The following is a 22,620-nucleotide window of genomic DNA, read 5'->3' on the forward strand; positions in this document are numbered from 1 at the left end:
TGTTGTTGACCGGAGTACCAGAAATAACCCTCTCAACATGGCGTCCGGGGAGCAACCGTGCAGTCTCTGCGGCTCGGTAGCTGCCGGCCAGGCCCAGCCCTGTCCCAGCTACGGCGGAGCGTGTGTGCGTGGGGAGGGCTGTCCTCCCCCGCACTGTCGGATGGCCGGAATCCAGCCCTTCCCGGTCCCCTTGTGACGCGCCGGGCGCTGTTCCTGGTTAGATGGCGGCCGGGGCTGCCGGGTGCTCCGGAAGCGCTTGTGGTTCGGGGCGGGCCAGGGTCGGAACATGGCGTGGAGCTGCTGGGCCCGGCTCTGCAGCCGAGAGGCGCTGAGCGGCCGCCGCTCCCGGGGCCACAGGTACGGTGGGGAGCGGCCCGCCCGGGACGGGGTCCAGGCTGAGGCCGGTGCGATGAGCCGGGAGGGGGGTCTGGGTGCTAGGCATAGGGGACGGGGGCGTGCCCCCGGTGGCTGCAGGTGGGGAGGGCCCCGGCGCCTTGCGGGCTGTCCCGGACCCCTCAGGCTCTGCGCAGTCCCCGTGCCGTGTGAGCAGCGCCCCGGCTCCGAGCTGGGGGCTTCCGACTGGCGAGACCCAGCCTGGCCTCTGCCCGTCTCCCTGTGCCCTGGCGGGGCCCTGCCTCTGCAGCCGGCCGCGGAATGGCCCAGGTTCGGCCGGGGGCGCGTTTCAGAGGAAATGCGGAAAATCTCTTGAAAATCCCTCCAGGGAGTGGAGCCGGGCTGTGTAGAGCCAGTGTTGGGCCTAGGGGTCTCCCAGCCCGCACCTGGCGCCCCTTGGCTTGGCTAGGACAGGCTCAGACACACACCCACACCCCGGGCCATTTAACCGAGTGAGAGGACTGTCTGTAACGGTACATACGTCCCCCGGTGGTAGTGCAGTGCTAAGATCGAGCATTAAAATGAGGAAATTCCCACAGTTGAAATTCCTTCAGCATTAACTCAAGCGCACTGCCATCCTGTTGTGTTATTTTAACCATATTACTTGAGAACGAGGTAATGCACTAAGGCAGGGGTGGCAACCTGTGGCTCTGGAGCCACATGCGGCTCTTCAGAAGTTAATTTGTGGCTCCATGTGTAGGCACCGACTCCGGGGCTGGAGCCACAGGTGCCAACTTTCCAATGTGCCGGGGGGTGCTCACTGCTCAACCCCTGGCTCTGCCACAGGCCCTTCCCCCACTCCACCTCTTCCCGCACCCTCCCCTGAGCCTGCCCTGCCCTCACTTCTCTCTCTGCCCCCCTCCCCCCATGCCACGAAAACATCTGATCAGGAGGTGCTGATCAGTGAGGCTGCCAGTGGGTGGGAGACACTGGGAGCGGGGAGCTGATGGGGGGCTGCTGACGTATTACTGTGGCTCTTTGGCAATGTACATTGTTAAATTCTGGCTCCTTCTCGGGCTCAGGCTGGACACCCCTGCATTAAGGATTACACTTGAAGTAACACAAAATTAACTCGTCCATTCCAGGGCCTGAAACTTAAGCTGCTTCCCAGCAGCTCCCCAGCCTTGGGAAATGAATGGTCTGAGTTGGTTTCATAACACAATGAAGAACAGAGTTGAACCATGTTGCCAGCACTTTTAGCTAGTATGCTGATACCATGATTATTGTATTTTCATATCCTTATGCAAGCTAGACTGGAAAATAAGAGGCTGAAACACACAATAGCTAGTTTCCCCGTTCTGTGAAGGGCAACGTAAATCCTGAAGCAGGGAAATTCTGTAGTATGCAGGTGAAGAACACACCTCTTTACAGTTGTGTAAAGAAGTTAGCTGATCTGTCTCCCCCTCCCTACCAAAAAGTTTCTGTAACATCTAGATAATAAGACGGTCTGGGTTTAAATAGCGATAGTTAGTCAACATTGACTTTGTATATGGCACCCATTTCTTCTTTTCCCAGGTTTACTTTATATACACAGCAGAGAAATGGATTCAAAAGAGTGCCACAAAAGACTGAACCTCGAAAACCAGACCAAGAAACTGGCTCCAAACCATACAAAAGCAGTCTGTCTCCTCCAGTACAGGAAACAATCTTTTATACTTCCTCCCCTTCGCTGAAGCATCTTGTGAAGCCATTCTTTTTCACAATTGGGGTAATTGTTTGTGTCATCATGTTACATGTATTAAAAGTAGCTTTGATGCGGAGTTACTTGTGCAGGTGACTGCAATAGAATTTGTGCATGATAAACGAGAGTATTCCATTAAAAATAATGCAATAAAATCCCAGAAGCTTATTGCATGAGGCTGTACACCCATCACCATCAAGGTACCTTTTCTTAATTTTTTAAAACCGTTTTCTCAGAACATACTTTTTTCTATTTTAACTCACTATTTTCAGTGGGTTTGGTGGATTTCTTCCAGGAGCAGTATTACCAAATGGTTACCCCATTAATCTGGGAATGCCTGCTTAAATAGTCCTGTGTTTTTATAATCTGTACAGTGTCTTGCTTGCCAGTCCTAAGGGAGCTGCTATCTCTTTCAAAGGGAGAGAATATTCTTGAATACATTTCCCATACATATACTATTCAACTAGCTTCTTCTTGAGTCCTGAGTGTTGCCAGTACTTCTCCCTCTCCCGAGTAAGGTTAAAAAAAAAATCATCCTGAAGCTAAACAAACTGCTAGCTGTTTTCGTATACTCTACAACCTTTTTGAATCATCCTTGAAAGTCAAAGTGCCTTTCCTGTTGCATCCCAGTCAGTGTCCCATCCTCTGGTACCTGTTTCCCTTCTCCCTCCAGCCTGAAAGAAAGGGAATGAAGACCTCTCCTAACAAAGTAGAAAGGAGCGGATGGTTTAGCACAGTGACCCTAAATTTTGCAACAAGACTACTGATTTTTGTGGCACAGTATTGTCTAATCCTGCCACTAACTGGCAGTTAGGCAGTAGCCTGCAATGTCTGGCAAAATAACCATAAAAAGAAGGCTCTTAGCAATATTGATTGTATTAGACAATATTTAATATATAATTCAGTGAGAACCTCACTTTTTGAATGTTTTTAATAGTATTCATATGTAAGTGCAGTAGGAGCACGTGCTATATTTTTTAACCTAAAATTGTATAAGAGTTTGTCTTCCATATTAGACTTTGGTTTTGAATGCATCTGATGTTACATAGTTTACAGGCTGTGCATTTGGATCAGCTGCTATTTGGCAGTATGAATACCTAAAATCCCGGGTCCAGAACTATTTTGATGAGGCTCGAGCAGATTGGATGGATAAGTTACGACCTCAGAAAAGTGGGGACTTCAGAAAGCAGGTACACAGAACATAACTATCTTGTGAATTTAAATGTGGTCAGTACAGTGACTATAGGACTATAATAACATGTATTGCATATGAATAGTGTGCTTAGTGTTTTACTGAATATGATGCTTGACCTACCTCAGTAATGTAACCCTGGAAGACTGTCACATGGTCAACGCTATATAAAACAAACTAAAAATCAGGCATGTATATTGATGCCTCTCTAGTATTGGTTGAATACAGTAATAGATACTTGTCTGTCTTATTTTATAGTGTCAAATTCTTGGCACTTTAACAACTTTTCTAATTAGTGCTGTATGGCAGAAATGACACAGGTTTGCATAACAGGATGGTCTGTCCCTTTAAGGGTCAGGGCGGTTGGGGCTGGCCAGCCTGCCCTGTTCCATTATCAGACCCAGCTGGGAATGGGTCAGCTGATTCCTATATAAAGGACTAGGAGAGCTGCAGGAAGGAATTTGGCTCCCCTGGCTGGCTCTGGAGCAGTGGGGAGAGATGCAAGGGGAAAGGCCACTGGTGCTATCCAAACTGTTTCGATCTGCGGGATAACTGTGTGTGTTAGTCTGAGTTTTGTATTTAAAGAATGAAACTGGACCCTGAAGGAAGGGCCTGAACAGACTTTTGGGGTTGGCATTAGTCCTTTCTGGGCTGGGGGAGACAGGCTTGCAGTTTACAGTGTGCTATATGTTAATTCAAAAGGAAGCTGATTCACAATTAGCACAGATGAAAACTAAACATTTGGGAGTGCTATCAAATAGATACAATAGCAGCCTGCTTCTTGCTCCTCCCCCCAAAAAGGACAGGAGACCAATAGTTCTTGGTAAATCTAATATATCTTAAAATGCCACTTGCTTTTTTATCGTGTTAGAAGGCGTAGTATTGCCAACCCTCAGTGTTCAAAAATCATTGGCTTAAAAATCGTGAGATTTTTTTTTTAAAAAGCATAAATATGAGATTCTTGTCTTCTTGGTTTTGAGCCTTTAAGTTTCATGTTTTCAAGCTTTTCTTTGCAACTATAAGGACTAGAAACATTTTTATAAATGAACATAAAAAAAAAAAAAAATTCCCAAGTAAACACCTGACTCCAGAATTTGTGACTTTAAGACAAAGACCAAATATTGCTCGACTTATGATAAAATTATCAGTTGGCAACACTGGGTACCACAATCGCTTGCACTTTGCTGTAATATTTTCATTTAAAATATAAGAAATGGGTTCTATACATTATGTCCACAGAGAGGTTGGTTCCCTGGCAAGCAGTAGAGCAGATCTGATTCCTAGTCCTGGTCTGTTTCTTCCACTATTAGTAGAGGTGAGCGTCAGGTGCAGAGGCAATGTGCCCTGAGCAGGATGCAGAGGAACCCTCTGTGTCCGTGATGTGAGTTGAATACACTGTAGTACTCCTGTCCAAATGCATGTCTCGTCATCTGTGTTCATATGAATCAGATGTAACATGAAAGCTGCCCCTTAAGAGTATTTAGAAATTGTGAAGTAAACAAGTTTAGTACTAAACTATCTGATAGGAAAGTGTTGCTGGATTCTAATTAACTATCTAAAATATAATAAACAAAACTACCATGTCATTGCTAATACATTTTAAAAAAATCCCCAGCCCTTATCTCCATCTGGTAATTCAGGTGTCCTTCTAAATTCAGCATCCAGTACTAGTTTGTAAAGGCATGTAGGCTTTTTGTATTACACAAAATCATGTTTGCATAATGGCCATACTGGAGGACATGATGGGGAGAAAATATTGATGTGGGTTTATCCAGATCCTAAGCCAGATAATTAAGGAAATGGGGAGAGATGGAGTGATGATTTGAACAATTAACTGAAACCTTATTTGGTCACTTTTTGTCCAACCTCTAGAAATAATATATGTAGCACCTCGGAGTGTTTTAAAACTAAGTATAATCAAACCAACAATTTAAAAAATGTATTTAAAAGGGACTATTAGAAGGGGACAGAGGGGAAAAAAGCACATTTAAGAGCTGCCTGTGGTCATAATAAATTTTTCTAGAGGGTTTCTTAAAGATGGAGGGAGGGATGGGCTGAACTGGATACAAGGGGGAGTGACTGTCACATCTTGTGAGCTGCTTCTGTAAAAAATTACCTCTGGCACAAAGGTGGACTCTCAAAGGTGGGTGGTGTGAGACCACAAATAGCTGTCAGCAAGAGGCTCAGCCTAGGAGATAAACATAAATATTGTGGGCTAGATCTTCATTGGTATAAACTAATATTGTTCTTTGGAATTCAGTGGAACTATGCTGTTTAATACCATGTAAGGACTGGATCTTTTTCTGTAACAGGATATTTAACTGAAAGAGGAGATTTTAAAAAATATATGAACAGGAAATTAACTTTTCTATAAAAAAAACTTACAGAATGAATATTAGAAACGTATATTTACTCAATCCTTCTGTTAAAAAGAACTTGATTTTTATGTATTTATTTAAGTGGAACCTTATGTGATTTTTCAAATAGTTCTGAGATACTGGCTATTTTGGGAGGTCTGTGAATACTACTACTTCTCTTTCAGGTTAACATGTGGTGGAATAGCCTGAGTGAGGGTCAGCGGACTGTGACAGGTTTGTGTTAGCTTACAAGTATTAGACATTCACAGGAAGAGAATTATGCCAAACAGGTACAGTATGTCACAATAGATGGCTTTCATACCATGCTTATCGATTGTAAGAAACAAAGCAAATCTGTGTACGTACACGCTATTTTCATTCCTCATCTGCCTCTGCTACCCATTCCTTCTCACAGAACATATTTCTTGTACGTTAAATGAAATCTCCACTAACTTGTTTGGAATATTTGTGCAGTGTTAGTCAGAATCTTCTTTCTACTACATGTATAGAAGTACAGTAAAAATTGAGCATGAGGGACCCTCAGAAGCAGCATAGTAAAGAATTTCTATAACCTTGCCAGAGCCTGCCAGCACAAACTGTGTTGAATAGTAGTTGTCTTTCAAGTTAACAGCTTTCTCATGAGAGGCAGGTTTACTGTGTACTACTGGGTAAAATAGCTATCTTTTCCTTTTTCTGGAAATAATCTTTGTCATCCAAGGAATATCATGCAATTTTATGCACCATAACCAGAAATAATGGAAACATATTGTAATTTTTCTTGATGTGTTGCAGCATAAACTCACTGCTTCCTGTTAATGTATCACGACTGCATACACAATATTGCAAACAGAAGGTAGCTATCTTGTTGTGTATCAGATTTTGTTACATAATATATAGGTATTTATATTTAACAGGAATAACCTGGAATCTGCTTAATACAGAATTTTTGAAATCCCATTAATAGACATCTCACTTAGCTATTCAGATTAAAGAGAAAAATAGATGAGAAATAGCTAATTTATGGCATTTAATCTAGAACATGCTCCATGTTATGTATTCTGTATGTAAAAATATTTGAGTACCTGAGCAGATATCTATTAACCATATTGGAGCCTAAATAACCAGTGTTTCCATTTGTCATAAAATATATATTTATATAGAAAAAGTAAATCTTTAAGGAAAAAATATTTAAATTGGTTTCAACCACTTTCTGCCTCATTTTAAAGGATTGCTCAGTAGTCTAAAAATAAATTGCACTTAAGTCTTGAATGTTTAGGGCAATTATAGCCACATTAAAGAATTTCAGCTAAATATAAGGTCCCATCAACTGGTTTTTATACAATATTTTGGATTACTCTTAACATCCAGTTTAAGCTTTTATTATGCCAGTATTCTGTTTGGAAAAATGAGGTGGAAAATTAATCATGCATAGTCTCTGTGGTGAGTCTCAATATATGGTTAATATTTATATTTAAGGCCCTACTTGAATTGCAGGATGGTTGTCAAAAAATCGCGGCTGAATTGCAGACAAGTCATGGAAAATTGCAGAAAAGTAATAACGGACCTTATTTGTAGTAATAAAGCCCATTGTTACTGTTCCGCAAATTTCCACTGTCGGCAGCCGCCCAGGGCTCCCATTGTCAAAATTGAATTTCCACAATATTGCAAATTTAAATAGGGCCTTATTTATATTACATGTAAATTTAACTGGTGTACATTGAAACGTTTCAAACATACTTATCTGGCATGTTGCACCAGAACAGATTTGGAATTATTTTGCAAAAATTCCTTGTCGAGGTCTTCTGTAACTTGGTGGTGTTGACCACATAATGAAATCTTTGGTTAATAAGAAAGCACTGTAGGATAGGATAGGCTCTCTCTTACCTAAAAGCAGCTCATACAGATTCTAAATAGAGAATTTCAGATATAAATATCCTTGAAACTATTTTTCTCGTTTGAGTTCAGCAGGAGTCTTTCAGATAAGTCATGAAAATAAGGAATCTAAGTTTTTACAAGGAAAGAAATTATCTTCCCCTCCCCAGTAATGCCAGATTTATAATATAAACCATTCAGATCTTTAAAAACAGCTTTATGTGCTTTCCAGGGCCAAAGCTATATTTTAATTTGGTTTTAGGTGTCTGCAAATACTTGGAAACATGCAAGGATGTAAACTTTCATCTATCTGCTCTCAATCATTTACATTCTTATCTAAATAATATGATCAGAATTAAAACTTAGTAAGTAAACAACAGTTTGTAAATTACAAAGACAAATTTGTAGTTAGTTGCAGATTTCTTGGAAGTGACTCACTGGACAGTATACATGTGTGTATTTTGTGCAACTAAAGGAATGCTGGTTTAGATACAAAATGTGACTTCTGTTAAAAGGGTGTTCATTGTGTAAAGATTTCTGAATTCCAGTTCATTTTTCTTAAAATCAGAAAATAAAATTTAAAATTGCCATTTTTATATGGGAGTAGCAAAGAAAAAAACATAGATATTGTTTTAAACATGGCCCTGAAATTCTGAAACTTTGCTACCAAGTGCTTTGTTCTTGTATGTTATATTCATACTTTGTCTCTAAATTGGATTTTTTCTTACTAGGTATCATAGCTGCAAATGTCTTTGTGTTCTGTTTATGGAGAATCCCTTCTATGCAGCGGACAATGATAACTTACTTCACATCTAATCCAGCCTCTAGTAAGTATACTGTGTGTGAGTATGTCTGTCCGTCCAATTCAACAGGCGGGTCTTGTGGAGGGGTAAATTATAAATAAAATATTTATAGAAACTTATTTTTTTTCCCAAAAATAGCTTTGCTAGAGATTATAATGTCAAGGTTTTAAGGTCCAGTATCTTCAAGTGTGCCACGCGGAACAACAAATGGCTTATGTCTTTGCAAAGGGGGATTTCTCTCATAGTGGAATGAAGTCCTAGCTCAGTCCCGATTAGTACTCTTCCTGGTCTTCTGGGAGGAAACAAACCATTTTTATGGTTCTTAAAAAAGCTGTTTAAAGTTGTTCTTGATTTTTAACATTAATATTCCCTGCTGATAGGAATTAGTGGCCTGAGTGCAGGGGAGATGGACACCACCACACATGCAGAATGGTGTGCATTTGCTTATCACTGTATAACAATTGTATACTTGCCAATGAGCATGAGAGGGTTCCTACAAGTCCTTTGCCACAGAGCGGGCCTTTTCTCCACATGAAGGAGAATCTCAGCTTTCATTCGTGGTAAAATAGCCTTGAAAATGTTAACTGTAGGATCTAAAGGCACAAGCAGTTGGGGTCCATTTCCAAAATAGAGACAGGGGTGTGGAGGAACATGAGGGAGGAGGCTCTTCTGGTACCTCCCATCCCCTTACTCCTGCTGTAGAAATGGAAACCAGATGTTTGTGCCTTTAGGATGGGATTTGGAAAGCCTAAGGGAATTAGACAACTAACTGAATTTCAGTGGGAGTTGGACTCCCAGTTGACTTAGGGTCCTCTGAAATTTTCAGATTTTGAACTAGAGATTGGTTTCTATCTATTTACCTTTACCACTGCACTGAATAGGACTAGACATTTTTTAAAATGAAAGCTAAGATTCTCCTTCGTACCTTAACCTAAGCAGTAATAATTGGACACAACCCTCAATGAAAAAAAGTGGCTTTCCCACTCTCTCCAAAGAATGGTGTGGAAGCTTTTGAAAAATCCATGTAATCTCTCCACAAGGAAATCTTTAATGTACTATTTCACATGGGTGACCGATTTCTTAGAAAATGTTGCATGCTTTAGCAGTCACCACACTGAATCTGATGCTCATTACACTTCTTGCATTTTACACATTTAAAGCTTATGAAATATTTAAGAAGTCTGATAACTATATTTTCTCTTGCAAGTACTTATGCACACAAATGAAAATAAAAATACTAAAATGGCCTGTATTCTTCATTAACCACTAGTTTTCTTCTTCTTGTAGGAGTCCTTTGCTCTCCCATGCTGCTCTCTACATTTAGTCATTTCTCTTTGTTCCACATGGCTGCAAATATGTATGTGTTGTGGAGTTTTTCTTCAAGTATAGTTTCTCTTTTGGGACGTGAGCAGTTCATAGCAGTGTACCTTTCTGCAGGTAATTTTTCAAAAGATTAATACTTTAAATAAATGTCATGACCATATTTATGCAGGTAGGAAGTGAGAGAAAGATTAATATAGCTGCAGACACTGATTCTTCATTCCCATAGGCTGTCATACACCAACCGTGGTGCTTATTTTAATTATTTATTTGTATTACCGTAGTATCTAGTAGCCCTAGTCATCGACCAGGACCCCATTGTGAGGCACTGAACAAAAAACAAAAAGATGATCCCTGCCCCCAAAGAACTGCTGCAGAACAGAGCACTAATCACATTGGAATGTTTGGTTTTAGGCTGTCAAAGTGCAAGCCTTGTATTTAAAGTCATGCTTCATCACTGAACTATTAGTTTTCAACAATGTCTTAGGACATCCCTGAGATGACAGACAAAACTACAACTGTTTCTAGTCTCCATGTCTACCTCATTAAGTTAAAAAGTTAGTGTACAAGATACCTCATGCAAACATTTAGGCAATGTTTTGGCGCCTCCTGCACCTCACTTACATTCCTGATATGGTTTCTAACAGTAACTTCACCTTTTTTAGGTGTTATCTCCACATTTGTCAGTTACATCAGTAAAGTAACTACTGGAAGATTTGGACCATCACTTGGAGCTGTGAGTAGCATATGTTTTAAAATCCCCAAATACTATATCTCATAGCATCACTAAAACCAGTTTCAAAGCACTGTATTCCACAGCTTTCTTAGAAATCAGGGATATGTTGGCTTGGGAAGGCAGGCAGGAGTTACCAGCATTGAGAATAATCAATCAGTCATTCCTGTGCAAGAACTGAGCCATCCTTCCAAGCCCTTGGTACCAGCAGCCCAGAACTAATGCTGCTGAATGCTAATGGGTTGTAAACTAGTGCTTAGCAGCAGGATCTCTTGTCACTGAGCAGATAAATTGTAGAACTGAACTCACTGTTTTATAAAGATTGTTACATGAGACTGTAATGCATAATTATGCTCTAATTATTGAAAATTGTATGCTTTTTGAAGAGATCACAAGAGATCATATGATCAGGGACAGTAGAAATTAACAAGTAATGCTGGTGAAATGTTTCCCATCAACTTCCTTCCCAAAAATATAGAACTTTTGCTTGAGCACACTCAATTTGTAGAATTTCTGAAGTTGGCAGGAGTGGTATGCTTATTTTCTTCTGCTTACATTTTTTCTAAATAAAAATACACAAAGCTTTGGGATGTTTTAAGGCACTCAACCAACTTATAGTAAGGGTAAAGTGAACTTGCTCCTAGATCAAGATTTATGGTTTTATTTATATCATGTTTTGGCTTTTTTAAAAAAAAGTTTTGTTTTTCAAATGGAGGAAGGAACTTGTTGGACAACTAGAGCTGCAGTTAAGTTGAATTTCAATTAATGCCATATACATATGGTTCACTTATCCTGCAAATCATTTGTATTTGCTACAGAGTAACTTTCTCACTGATCAGGTATTGATATTACCACACAGACTTACATACAGTTTAAGGTCCTGTCCATGCATGGACTTGGAAGATCCTATGGGCTTATGTTAGAGGAGGGGTTTGCTCCAGTTTCCTTGGCCAAAAAAGTTGTCATCTACTGATGTCCAGCGTGCTTTAAACTGAGTGGTTGCTTTCACCTTAGCTACAGTTATATTTCAGCTGTACTAGATTATATTTCTAAAATTCATTGGGATGAAAGGCACTATATTAACATCGGTTATTTATGATCATTACAAATGAAATGGTTTTCAGAAAAGGTTACAACTTGTTTTTTAGAGGTCAGACAGTGAGGACATAGGAAGTAATTCTTTCAGCTTTTATACATTCAGATCTCAAAATAAAGCACTGATTTCTTGATTTATTTCTATACTAAACTTACCATACTGCTTTGTGCTTTGGGACTTGTCATAGGGCTGCATTGGAAAAGAAAGGCAGCAAGCAAAATAGGTCCACATACAGAAAAATAAATTTCCCTTGTGTAATATCTCAGCTCACTTTCATGTATTTTAATGTATTTTCAGTCAGGAGCTATAATGACTATCCTTGCAGCAGTATGTACGAAGATGCCAGAAGCAAAACTAGCCATCATACTTCTTCCAATGTTCACATTTACAGCAGGAAATGTAAGTGCCTTTGAATATCAGAAGAAATTATATACTTCAAATATTTTCCTTTCCCTACACTCCAACAGTATCTGAATGTCTCCTTTTAATATGAGTATACAAACAATATCTAATTTTTATTTAAATACATGGTCGTGGCTTGAAGTCTTAGGGCCTGATTTGCTGTTGCTCTGAACTTTATGTAGTCATTTACACCAATGCAAAGTGGGCATAAAATGTTGTCATTCTCATTTGGTAGAGTTCTGCACTGACTCTATTCTCGTGTATAATGACTAGACAAGATGCAGAGCAATCAAGGATCTGGCTTGTTTTCAATTGCTTGTCTCTTGGTTGTTTTTTTTTTAAATTGTATAGAGCTAGATTCCTTCCTGGAGGTGTATTTCACACCAAATTCTTAAAGCTGCAGAAAATGGGGATAGGGAAAGGGAACCCGATGCCTGTGAGAAAGTATAACAAAATTGTGTACATGCACTGTGGGAACCTATTGTCATTCAAAGTGTGCCACATAGTGTATGGCTATATTTGTTAGGGATAAACTGCAGGACCTAGTTACTTATTTCAGGCAACTTTTAAATGAACTGTGTGAAAAATAACTTGGGGGCGAATAAGAAAGAGAGGAAATCTGCAGAGGCAGATTTGAGAATTTAATTTTCCAGAAAAAATCATTTCTAATCACGTTGCTGTAGATGCTTGTCTCCTGCTTTAGACGCTTCCTGCTGCTGCTTCTAAGAACATAAGTTTTAGGAACAGGAATAAATCCCTGGGGCTTTTGTGGCACATTCTTAATATTTTCATTCTTTGTTTCCTTTCCCTGCTTTTAAAAAATATATATATTTTAGAAACTCATTCATATATCTTGACTCCTGAGTTAAGATGCATAGTCATCTTTTTTGTATGCTACTGAACACTGTTTTAGAATGATAGCTTAATTGCTGTATTTAAACCCATTTTAAGACAACTGGGTTTAAAATATGCACTGTAAGGGAATGAGTTTACTGAGATGTCTATCAGTTTTAAATTTCAAAGCATTTTTTAGGCCTTGTCTATACTGGCAAGTTTCTGTGCAGTAAAGCAGCTTTCTGCGTCGTAACTCCCGAGGTGCACACAATGCCAGGCCACTTAGTGCACAGAAACCGTGCATTTGCAGTGCTGTAAAAAAAACCACCCTGACGAGAGGCATGCAGCTTTCTGCGCTGGGGCTACAGCATCATGGTGCTCGTGTAGACACCCTGGTCGATTACAGCGCTGTGATTGGCGTCCAGGAGGTGTCCCACAATGCCTGTTTTCACCTCTCTGGTCATTGGTTTGAACTCTTCTAGCCTGCCCTCAGGTGACCAACCGTCATCCCCACCCTTTAAATTCCTTGGGAATTTTGAAAGTCCCTTTCCTGTTTGCTCGGTGATGCGCGCAGTGGTCTCAGTGCATCTTTCCAGGTGACCATGCCTGCTCCATGCACCAGGTGATCCCCGACTTGGAGCAATGATGAGCTGCTGGACCTCATCAGCATTTGAGGAGAGGACGCTGCACAGTCCCAGCTGCGCTCCAGCCATGGGAATTATAATACCTATGGACAGATTTCACAATGCATGACAGAAAGGGGCCATGATTGGGACACACTGCAGTGTAGGGTCAAAGCGAAGGAGCTGTGGAACACCTACCACAAGGCGCGGGAGGCAAACTGCTGCTCCAGTGCTGCGCCCACAAGCTGCCGGTTCTATAAAGAGCTGGACACAATACTCAGGGGCGACCCCTCCTCCACTGCAAAGGCCGCTGTGGATACTTCGGTGGCTCACATGCCAGTTGGAGTGGACCAAGACAGGAGGAGGAAATCTTGAACGAGGATGTGGAGGGGAAGAGGGACCCAAAGGCAGAGGACACCTTGGAGGTCAGAGATGCATGCAGCCAGGAGCTCTTCTCTACCCTGGAGGAGGCTAGCCAGTCACAGCTGTTGGAGCTTGGTGAAGTGCAAACAGGAGAGGAGGCCCCTGGTAAGTGGCTTTGATTTTGGGAATCACTGAAGAGAAGATGTTGGGGGCAGGAGGGTTGCAGAAAGCAGGGTTATGTCTGTATGATGCACGTACCACCACATGCCTAGTCTGAGCGGTGGAACAGGCTGTTGATTGACTCCCTCGCATCACAGGAATCTGCCTCAAAGATCTCCACAAAACTCTCATGGAGATACTGGGCAATCCACTGCCGCATTTGGCAGAGCTGCTTTGTTTCTTGCCCCATTAAGGGTAAATTTCCCATGCCAATCTGCCATCATGGGGGGAAGGGGGGGACAGGACAGGACCATTGCTGCACACAGGCGAGCCGCAGTCTTGGAGAAGACGCTCCCTTGATTCCCAGCTCACCCTCAGCAGCGAGATATCTTCCATAATGAACACAGCCTGTGGAAAATGTGGGGACAGGAATGATAACGCTCCCCCCTTACAGTGCTGGCTCTCCCCAAGAGCCACGTGCCCAGTGTACAGTATGGTCCTGGAACACTGATTTCCCCTGCCCCTGTGGTTACTCACCATTTTGGGGGTCTTGTGGCTTGTGTGCTTTCCAGGGGTCAGCCAGTTATTGATAGGTATGCGAATAGCAGCTGTGTTTTAAATCATTGAATTGGTGGTCTGTCTGTTGCAAACAATACTGAGTCTATAAAATGTTGCATTTTGGCTTCACAGATATGACTTTGGGAGCCCAGCCTCCCTCTCTATTATCTCCAGCTGAACGGCTGCACAGAATTAGAAAGAACTAAAGAGGACTTTCTGTATGATGTCATGATGCACTCCGTGGCTGAAAAACACGAATTGAAGGAGTGGCGGGATGGCAAGAAGAGAGACCGAAAGAAGAACGCGGCATGCCAGAACAAAGCCACGGAGTGGCTCTCAAACGTTATGGAGCACCAGGCAGACATGCTCCAGGTGCTACTAGCACTGCAAACCAAGCAGCTCCTCACTCGCCCTCCCCAGCAGCCGCTGTCACAAAACTCTTTCCCATGCGCCCCCCCTGCCCCAGACACCGCCAACACACTCTTATCAGCCTCCTGGCTCCAGTCTGTACACACTACATTCCACTCCTCCCCCGTCACAGTCCAGCACTATGGACTCCCAGTACCCACTGCACTCAACACCCATCCCTCTGCAGTTTGGCCCTGCTGAAGTACAGCACCCACTGCACTGTACTCCAAAGGAGAAGGTTGGAAATGATACCTGGACATACACAAATCTTTTAACCGTTCCAGGACCCCACCTTCTCCTGGGATCCTCCCTTCCCCCATCCCCTTCAGTGCTGATTGGGGGGGGGGAGGGGGGGTTGTCTCTCTCTCTCCTCCGGTTGTTGTTTTTTAATAAAAGAATTGTTTTGGTTTGAAAGCAATCTTTATTCCATTAATTGAAAGCAAACAGTCCTGCAAAGCAACAGGCAATTTTCTTAAACCTTCAGGGTGCATCGTCTGCACCAATCACAATCACCTCCTAGCATTACAAGCACTGCACTCTAGAGCATAATAACAAATATTAGTGGCTTTCAGCTTCAAAGTGTTGCCTCAGGGCATCCCTAATCCTTATGGCCCGTGCTGTGCTTCCCTAATAGCCCTGGTCTCTGGCTGTTCAAATTCAGCCTCCAGGCACTAAGCCTCAGTGGTCCAGCCCTGAGTGAAGCTTTCACCCTTCCCTTCACAAATATTATGGAGCATACAGAATGCGACTATAAGCATAGGAATATTGTCATCGGCCAGGTCCAGCTTCCCATATAGGCAGCGCCAGAGGGCCTTTAAATGGCCAAAAGCACAGCAGTTATTCTGCACTTGTTCAGTCTGTTGTTAGAACTACTCCTTGCTGCTGTCAAGGTGCCCCGTGTATGGCTTCATAAGCCATGGCATTAAGGGGTAGGCAGGGTCTCCCAGGATCACAATGGGCATTTCAACTTCCCCTACGGTGATCTTCTGCTTCAGCTTCCTGAACAGGCCAGTGTTCCGAAAGATGGGTGCGTCATGCACCTTTCTGGACCAGCCTGCTTTAATGTCCGTGAAATGCTCACAGTGATCCACAAGTGCCTGGAAAACCAAAGAGAAATACCCCTTCCGATTAATGTGCTAGGTGGTCTGGTGCCAGAATTGGAATATGCATGTCAGTTATCGCCCCTCCGCACTTAGGGAAGCCCATTTGTGCAAAGCCATCCACAATGTCACGCATGTTGCCCAGAGTCACGGTCTTTTGGAGCAGGATGCAATTAATGGGCCTGCACGCTTCTGTCAACACGAGTCCAACGGTCGACTTCCCCGTTCCGAACTGGTTAGCGACCGAACGGTAGTAGTCTGAAGTAGTCAGCTTCCACAGTACAATCGCCACGCACTTCTCCAACGGTAGGGCAGCTCTCATTCTTGTGTCCTTGCGCTGCAGGGCTGGGGAAAGCTCATCACGCAGTCCCATGAATGTGGCTTTCCTCATCTGAAAGCTTTTCAGCCACTGCTTGTCATCCCAGATGTGTATGATGATGTGATCCCACCACTCAGTGCTTGTTTCCCGAGCCCAAAAGCGGCATTCCACTGTGGTCAGCACCTCCGTGAATGCCACAAGCAATCTCATGTCATAGCTACTACACGTAGCGAGATCAATCTCGAATTGCTCTTGCCTTTGTTGTTTAAGGAATAACTCCGCTGCCACTCGTGATGTCTCAGGGAGAGCAAGCAGCGTATTGGTCAACAGTGCAGGATCCATTCCTGCAGCCCAAAGAAGCAGAGCAGAGTGCACAGTACAAAACTGTAGAAAGATGGCATCAAATGTGGACGGAAGCACAGGGATTGCTGGGATGTGAAGCAGTGTATCATGGGGCTTTGGGACAGGACCCAGGGTGCCCCACGACCCCCTCCATCTTCCCATAACTCTTAGAGGCAGAAGAGGAAGAGATGCTCTGTGAGACAGCTGTCCAGAGTGCACCGCTCTGAATACCGCTGCAAGTGTGAACATGGTATTGCGCAGGCAGCTGATAGTGTGAACACACAACAGCGGTTTCCCTTTAGCGCTCTCTGAGTGGCACTGTAACTGCTGGCCCTGTAACTCCACCAGTGTAGACACACCTCTAATCTAACCTCCAAGTCTTTCTTTAAACTTACGTCTTGGAACTTTGTTCTTACTGTGGGTTTTTTATGCAGATCTGTGTTGTGTTTGTATCAACACTTCAGTTATCTCTTTCCTGAAACAGGTTAAGTTTTAGAAAACATTTAGCCACACCCTGAGATACTAATGCCACTAGTTTATTTAATGAGTTCTTCTAACCTTCTACTTACCTCCTACTTCTAACCTCCCACCTAGGGCACATCTTCACTGGAAACGTTAAAGCGCTGCCACGGCAATGCTTTAATGTGGCTTGTGTAGTTGTGGCATAGCGCTGGGAGAGAGCTCTCCTAGTGCTCGAAAAAAACCACCTCCATGAGGGGAATAGCTACCAGTGCTGGTGCACGGTCTATACTGGCACTTTACAGCGCTGAAACTTGCAGCTCTCAGGGTGGTGTTTCTTCACCCCCCTGAGCGAGAAAGTTGCAGCGCTATAAAGTGCCAGTGTAGACCAGCCCGAACTCTAAAACAGTGTAACAGTATCTGAGTTATTTCACTGAAAACCTCGGATTAGTTTAATCTCTTACACTGCCTCCATCAACAAGTTTATCATTTAGTTACATTTTCAAACTTAATGTATACCTAAAACTTAATTAATTCATGCTTTAAAGTTTAAAAAAAACTATTAAAAAAAGTAACTCCTTCATGAAACTTAATTATCCTTTGTCTGCAGTGTTGTACCCATGTTGCTCCCAAGATATTAGAGAGACCAGGTGAGTAAGGTAATGCCTCTTATTGGACCAACTTCTGCTGGTGAAAGAGACAGGCTTACACAGAGTTGAAGAGCAGCTTTGTATAGCTTGAAAGCTTGTCTTTCACCAACAGATATTGGTCCAATAAAATATCACCTCGCCCACTGTTTCTTTAATTACACTGTGGCCACAAAAAAAAAACCCCAAAACCCTCTAACCATAATAGTCCAAATGTGAGAATGTAATTCTGACTCTCAGAATTGAAGGCAATTAGTTTATTGCTGAGTACATATAATTAGGTACTAATTATTCTAGTTAATACTGTGGTAAATATGCAAACTGTTTCTCCATGTTACTGCTAGTGTATAACCCAACAAATATGCACACTCGTATAAGTCTTAGGGCTTATAGTTAGTAAATTGCATCCACTAAAGGGTGACATACTGTTATCAGTACTTCTGCTTATACAATAATAACCATTCTAGAATACCCTGTTCTTCTGCTCTTAAATAGGTCTGATATTTCATCCAGCATCGGTACTAGTAGTAAATACTCAGTGGGTGAGAGGTTGAGGATGCTGTCCCACACCTTCCATCTAGTAGAGGCAGAGGTGCATACCAACATGGTTGGAGGGGGCAGTGTTTGGGAGTACAGACACAAATCTAGGCTGTTACTGCGTAGAATGATTATGGCTTATATAGAACTGACCTGTGAATGAGATATTGCTAACACTTCCTTAATTGGTGTGATCTGTATGTAATGTTCCTTTTTACGAGTGATTTACCTCGTCTTCTGGCTTGACGTCGCAATAGAGCTGATATATGTTTTTAAAATGTAATAAATGCACATTTTAGGTTTGTAGAATATTTTAATTAAATTATATTTACTGCCACATTCTTAGCCTCCTTTATTCTGTGGCTTCTGGTAGAAGTAGACTTCATGTATATTGTCTGGTGAGAAAACAGCAGGGCTAGAGTCTGCTCCTGTCTCAAGAGAAATCTTTATTTACGTAGTAAGTATTGTTGCATGTCATAGAGAATGTTCTGTTATTTAAATGTTTGCTTAATGGTAAATATGACACATTCCTACTGCTGGATATTAGAGACTGCTGCAGATTCTGCTCACACAATGCTTTGTTCATTTATAGGCTTTAAAAGCCATTATTGCAATGGACACCGCAGGACTTGTTTTGGGTTGGAAATTTTTTGACCATGCAGCACATCTTGGGGGAGCTGTATTTGGAATGTAAGTTTTTGTTATCTATTAACTTTATCGATTGTGTGCAAACAATTCTGTATTAGAAAAAGAGAAAATATTTAAAACCTTCTGGTGCATTAGTTTAATGGAGGACACACTGGACTAATGAAAAAAGAAAAGGAGTACTTGTGGCACCTTAGAGACTAACCAGTTTATTTGAGCATGAGCTTTCGTGAGCTACAGCTCACTTCATCGGATGCATAGCATATGCATCCGATGAAGTGAGCTGTAGCTCTATGCATCCGATGAAGTGAGCTGTAGCTCACGAAAGCTCATGCTCAAATAAACTGGTTAGTCTCTAAGGTGCCACAAGTACTCCTTTTCTTTTTACGAATACAGACTAACACGGCTGTTACTCTGAAACCTGGACTAATGAAAACATCTTTTCAACTGCACAGCCCAGTAAAACTTCCCATCTCTCAATGTATCTCTTCTTATCAGTTTGGGTGGGCTAGCGAGCAACTGTGAGATCTGTTAGGTCAAATTCCATTGAAAAGCTAGTAATTTTGTTTGTTTGATTGCATTGTCTCCCTGTGTGAAGCCTTCAAAGATTATCGCTAATTGGGTTGAAGCACTAGAAAATGTAGGAAACAATTCGGCATTGTGAGGTGTTGAACTAATTACCTAATCTGTCTCTCTGTTCTTTGCTCTGATAGAGCTCTGGTCTTGTCTAACTCCAGAGTTCCCAACCTTTTTCTTTCTGAGCCCCCCCCCCTCCCCCCCCCAAAATAACATGCTATAAAAACTGCTCAGATGCTCAGGCTTCAGCTTCAGCCCTGGGCAGGAGAGCTCGGGGCTTAAGTTTCTGCCCTGGGCCCCAGTCAGTCTAATGCCAGCCCTGCATGGCAGACCCTCTGAAACTGGTTTGCGGACTCCCAGGGGTCCATGGACACGCCGTTGAGAACCACTGGTCTAACTTACACCCTTAACAGTCAGAACCTTATTACACTTAAAATAAAACCCTACTTGATACTTAGTATAGCTGTATAAGAGCATGAAGAACTCAATGCAAATGGCAAAAGTTTGCCCAGCAGTTTTACAACTAGCTCATCAAAACATCTAAAAAGTCCTGCAGAAACTTATAAATTATCCCTCTCAGCCCCTTCCACATGCCTCTTAGCTGACAGCACTGTAATCAGAATGATTGTTCTTTTTATCTAAAAATGGCCAGTCAGAAATTCATATAATCTAAAAGAATCAGTGAATGCTTTCATCTTGCCCTGCAAATTTAGTTTCTTTCTCTTTGCTGTTTGTTGGACTCCTGAACACTAGCAAATTCTGAGCTACTGCATTCTCCTCACTACCTCTTCTCTTAAATCACTAACTAAAGCATTTGGTGTTAGCATATCATTTTGATTTGTCTATATCAGTGTTCATTATAATACAGCTTCTACACACACCATTGACAGATCTCTGATATCACACACAGGAGAGAGAAAGTTAAGGCAACTGGGTAAAAGTTGTCTCAAAAGCACATGTGCACTGACTGATTCCCATTCTCCTTTGCTGTCCCTCCCCCACACAGACCCACTCATTAGGCTTGTAAATAATCAGTCCAGTCACTTCATCATTGAAGACCTAGGTTTGTATTCTAATTAGGTCACAGGTGAAATGAGTATTGTGTTATGTGCATAATCCCTTGTAGAAAATTGTCCATTCCACATAGCTTGGTGTGACCAGCAGTCTGTTTAGCAGAAGTTGAGGGCTGGTACAAAAATGCTATTGCAAGTCAGGACTGAGATGCATTAGTAAAGAACTGTGGGGAGAACATTCTGTCTGACTTCATCTAGCACTGTCAGTCTCTCCCTTACATGGTCCCTAACTTCACCATAATCTTCTGCTAATGCATGGTGCTGATGTTCATTTAAATGTCTGTGTGTTATGCCAGAAAAATTACTTCCAATGGATTATTTCTGCACCCATCCAGTTAGAGGAGGCAGTTTGCTTCAAATGAAGTGACTCTATTCTAGATTTTTTTTTCTGAGCTCATTTGCATATCAGGAAATGCCTCTATGGCAATATAGTTGGAATGCATTGACATAAGCAATATATACTATACTCTAATATTCTTTTAAGTGGAGTAGTACTTGGTGCAATTTTTTTGGCTACAGGAGATAGAAATTTGAGGTGCTAACTACTGTTCAACTACATGGGGGCAGGTGGAAGGATAGAACTGTGTAAAAGCAGCAGAGAGTCCTGTGGCACCTTAGACTAACAGACTTATTGGAGCATGAGCTTTCGTGGGTGAATACCCACTTCGTCGGATGCATTGTATTCACCCACGAAACCTCGTGCTCCAATTCGTCTGTTAGTCTGTAAGGTGCCACAGGACTCTTTGCTGCTTTTACAGATCCAGACTAACACAGCTACCCCTCTGATGCAGAACTGTGTAAGTTATTAGGAGTAAATGGAACCAGAAAGCTTACCTAAAGTTGTCGGTGTTTTCTTCCAAAAGCTTATCAAACTTACTTACCCTATTAATTTCTATTACTGCTTCTTCTGCTTCCATCTATTACGCTGTTTAACAGATATTGCAGTTATCATTGTACTATCTCATTCTTAACTTTAGCTTTGCGTGATCTAATTTCAGTTGAAGTTTTGTTTTTGTTTTCAGGTGGTATGTAACTTATGGCCATGAACTCATATGGAAGAACAGAGAACCACTGGTGAAGGCTTGGCATGAAATGAGGTCTAAGAACCGAGGAAAAGGAGGTGGAGGATCTCACTGATTCTAATTTTACCCCTGCTTATGCAGAAAATGGTGTGCTACTTGAAGACATGGAAGTGAATTGGTTCTGGAATTTTTTTTGCAACTCCACAGAACACCACTTAGGGTGTGTAATTTCTAATGTAAACTACCCTTGCAAATAAATGCAGTTCAGTAGAGAATGAACTGATAAAGTTTATATCTGATTGGTTTATGAAGTAAAGGTGTGCATCATATTTTTAAAAACTATTTGACAAGAAGAAACATTTTCACTTAAGTGGCTGGAAGCTGAAACCAGGCACATTCAAACAAGAAATTAAGCACAACTTTTGTTAACAGTGTTGGTGATTAACCATTGAAATAAACTACCAAGGGAAGGTGGAGCCACCCTCTCTTGATATCTTCAGATCAAGGCTGGATGCCTTTTCGGGAGATATGCTTTAGCCAAATAAGGTATTAGACTCAGTACAGGCATATGTGGGTGAAATTTAATGGCCTGTAATATAAAGGAGGTCAGACTAGATGATCTAATGGTCCCTTCTTGCCGTAAATTCTATGAATCTATGAAAAATACTGGCCTTCATTTAAATGTTAGTTGTACAGTAGCACTGACGCCTAGCCAAACTACATTAATAATGTTAAGAGTCTGGCTCATGCTCTGATGGCAGGCTCTTATTCAATGTATTCTAGCTTTCAGTTCTTTCTGCCTCCAAGACTTTATCAAACAATGCATTTAGAATTTGTCACTGGAGAATTTTTTTTGTCCTGTTGAATGTAATTAGAACAATGGCCTGTTTCATGTTAGTTTGGATATTTTTGCCTCGAGTTCTCACTGGAGACATTCCACCTTCAGCATTTCTCTCCCAGTGAACTGCATTCATTTAAAAAAAAAAAAAAAAAACTTTCCTGTCCTATAGTTTCATTTAGCATTATTTTGAGGATTCTAAAATAGTAGCATATGGCTCTGAGCTCACCCATGGATGGAGAAGATGAGAACATGAAGCTGCAGCAGA

At 41.9% G+C, this 22,620-nt stretch overlaps 1 protein-coding gene across 5 annotated transcripts; it reads left to right on the forward strand.

Annotated features, from left to right (window-relative positions):
- The first annotated feature begins 224 nt into the window (after nt 1-224).
- PARL (presenilin associated rhomboid like) lies at nt 225-21,806 on the forward strand. Of its 5 annotated transcripts, none has more exons than XR_005226727.2 (10): nt 225-357; nt 1,909-2,101; nt 3,124-3,264; nt 5,809-5,857; nt 8,227-8,322; nt 9,586-9,735; nt 10,284-10,354; nt 11,745-11,846; nt 18,791-18,997; nt 19,265-19,614. XR_005226727.2 is itself a non-coding variant. In XM_037908667.2 (10 exons), exons 1-10 carry the CDS (start codon nt 287-289, stop codon nt 21,627-21,629), a joined length of 1,086 nt encoding a protein of 361 aa, XP_037764595.1. In that variant the 5' UTR covers nt 225-286; the 3' UTR covers nt 21,630-21,806. The 5 variants fall into 5 exon arrangements, 1 of the variants encoding a protein (XP_037764595.1); XR_005226729.2 differs by lacking the exons at nt 18,791-18,997; nt 19,265-19,614 and adding exons at nt 13,306-13,834; nt 14,519-15,200; XR_005226728.2 differs by lacking the exons at nt 18,791-18,997; nt 19,265-19,614 and adding exons at nt 13,258-13,834; nt 14,519-14,541.
- The last annotated feature ends 814 nt before the right edge of the window (nt 21,807-22,620 follow it).

The sequence above is a fragment of the Chelonia mydas genome, chromosome 9 (genome assembly GCF_015237465.2).
Source record: "Chelonia mydas isolate rCheMyd1 chromosome 9, rCheMyd1.pri.v2, whole genome shotgun sequence".
Lineage (NCBI taxonomy): Eukaryota > Metazoa > Chordata > Testudines > Cheloniidae > Chelonia > Chelonia mydas.

Coding starts and splice junctions, on each gene's coding strand:
- PARL (XM_037908667.2), top strand. CDS start 287: ATGGCGTGGAGCTGCTGGGCCCGGCTCTGCAGCCGAGAGGCGCTGAGC. Junction 9,736..10,283: donor AGCAGTGTACCTTTCTGCAG/GTAATTTTTCAA, acceptor CACCTTTTTTAG/GTGTTATCTCCACATTTGTC. Junction 11,847..18,790: donor TCACATTTACAGCAGGAAAT/GTAAGTGCCTTT, acceptor GTTCATTTATAG/GCTTTAAAAGCCATTATTGC.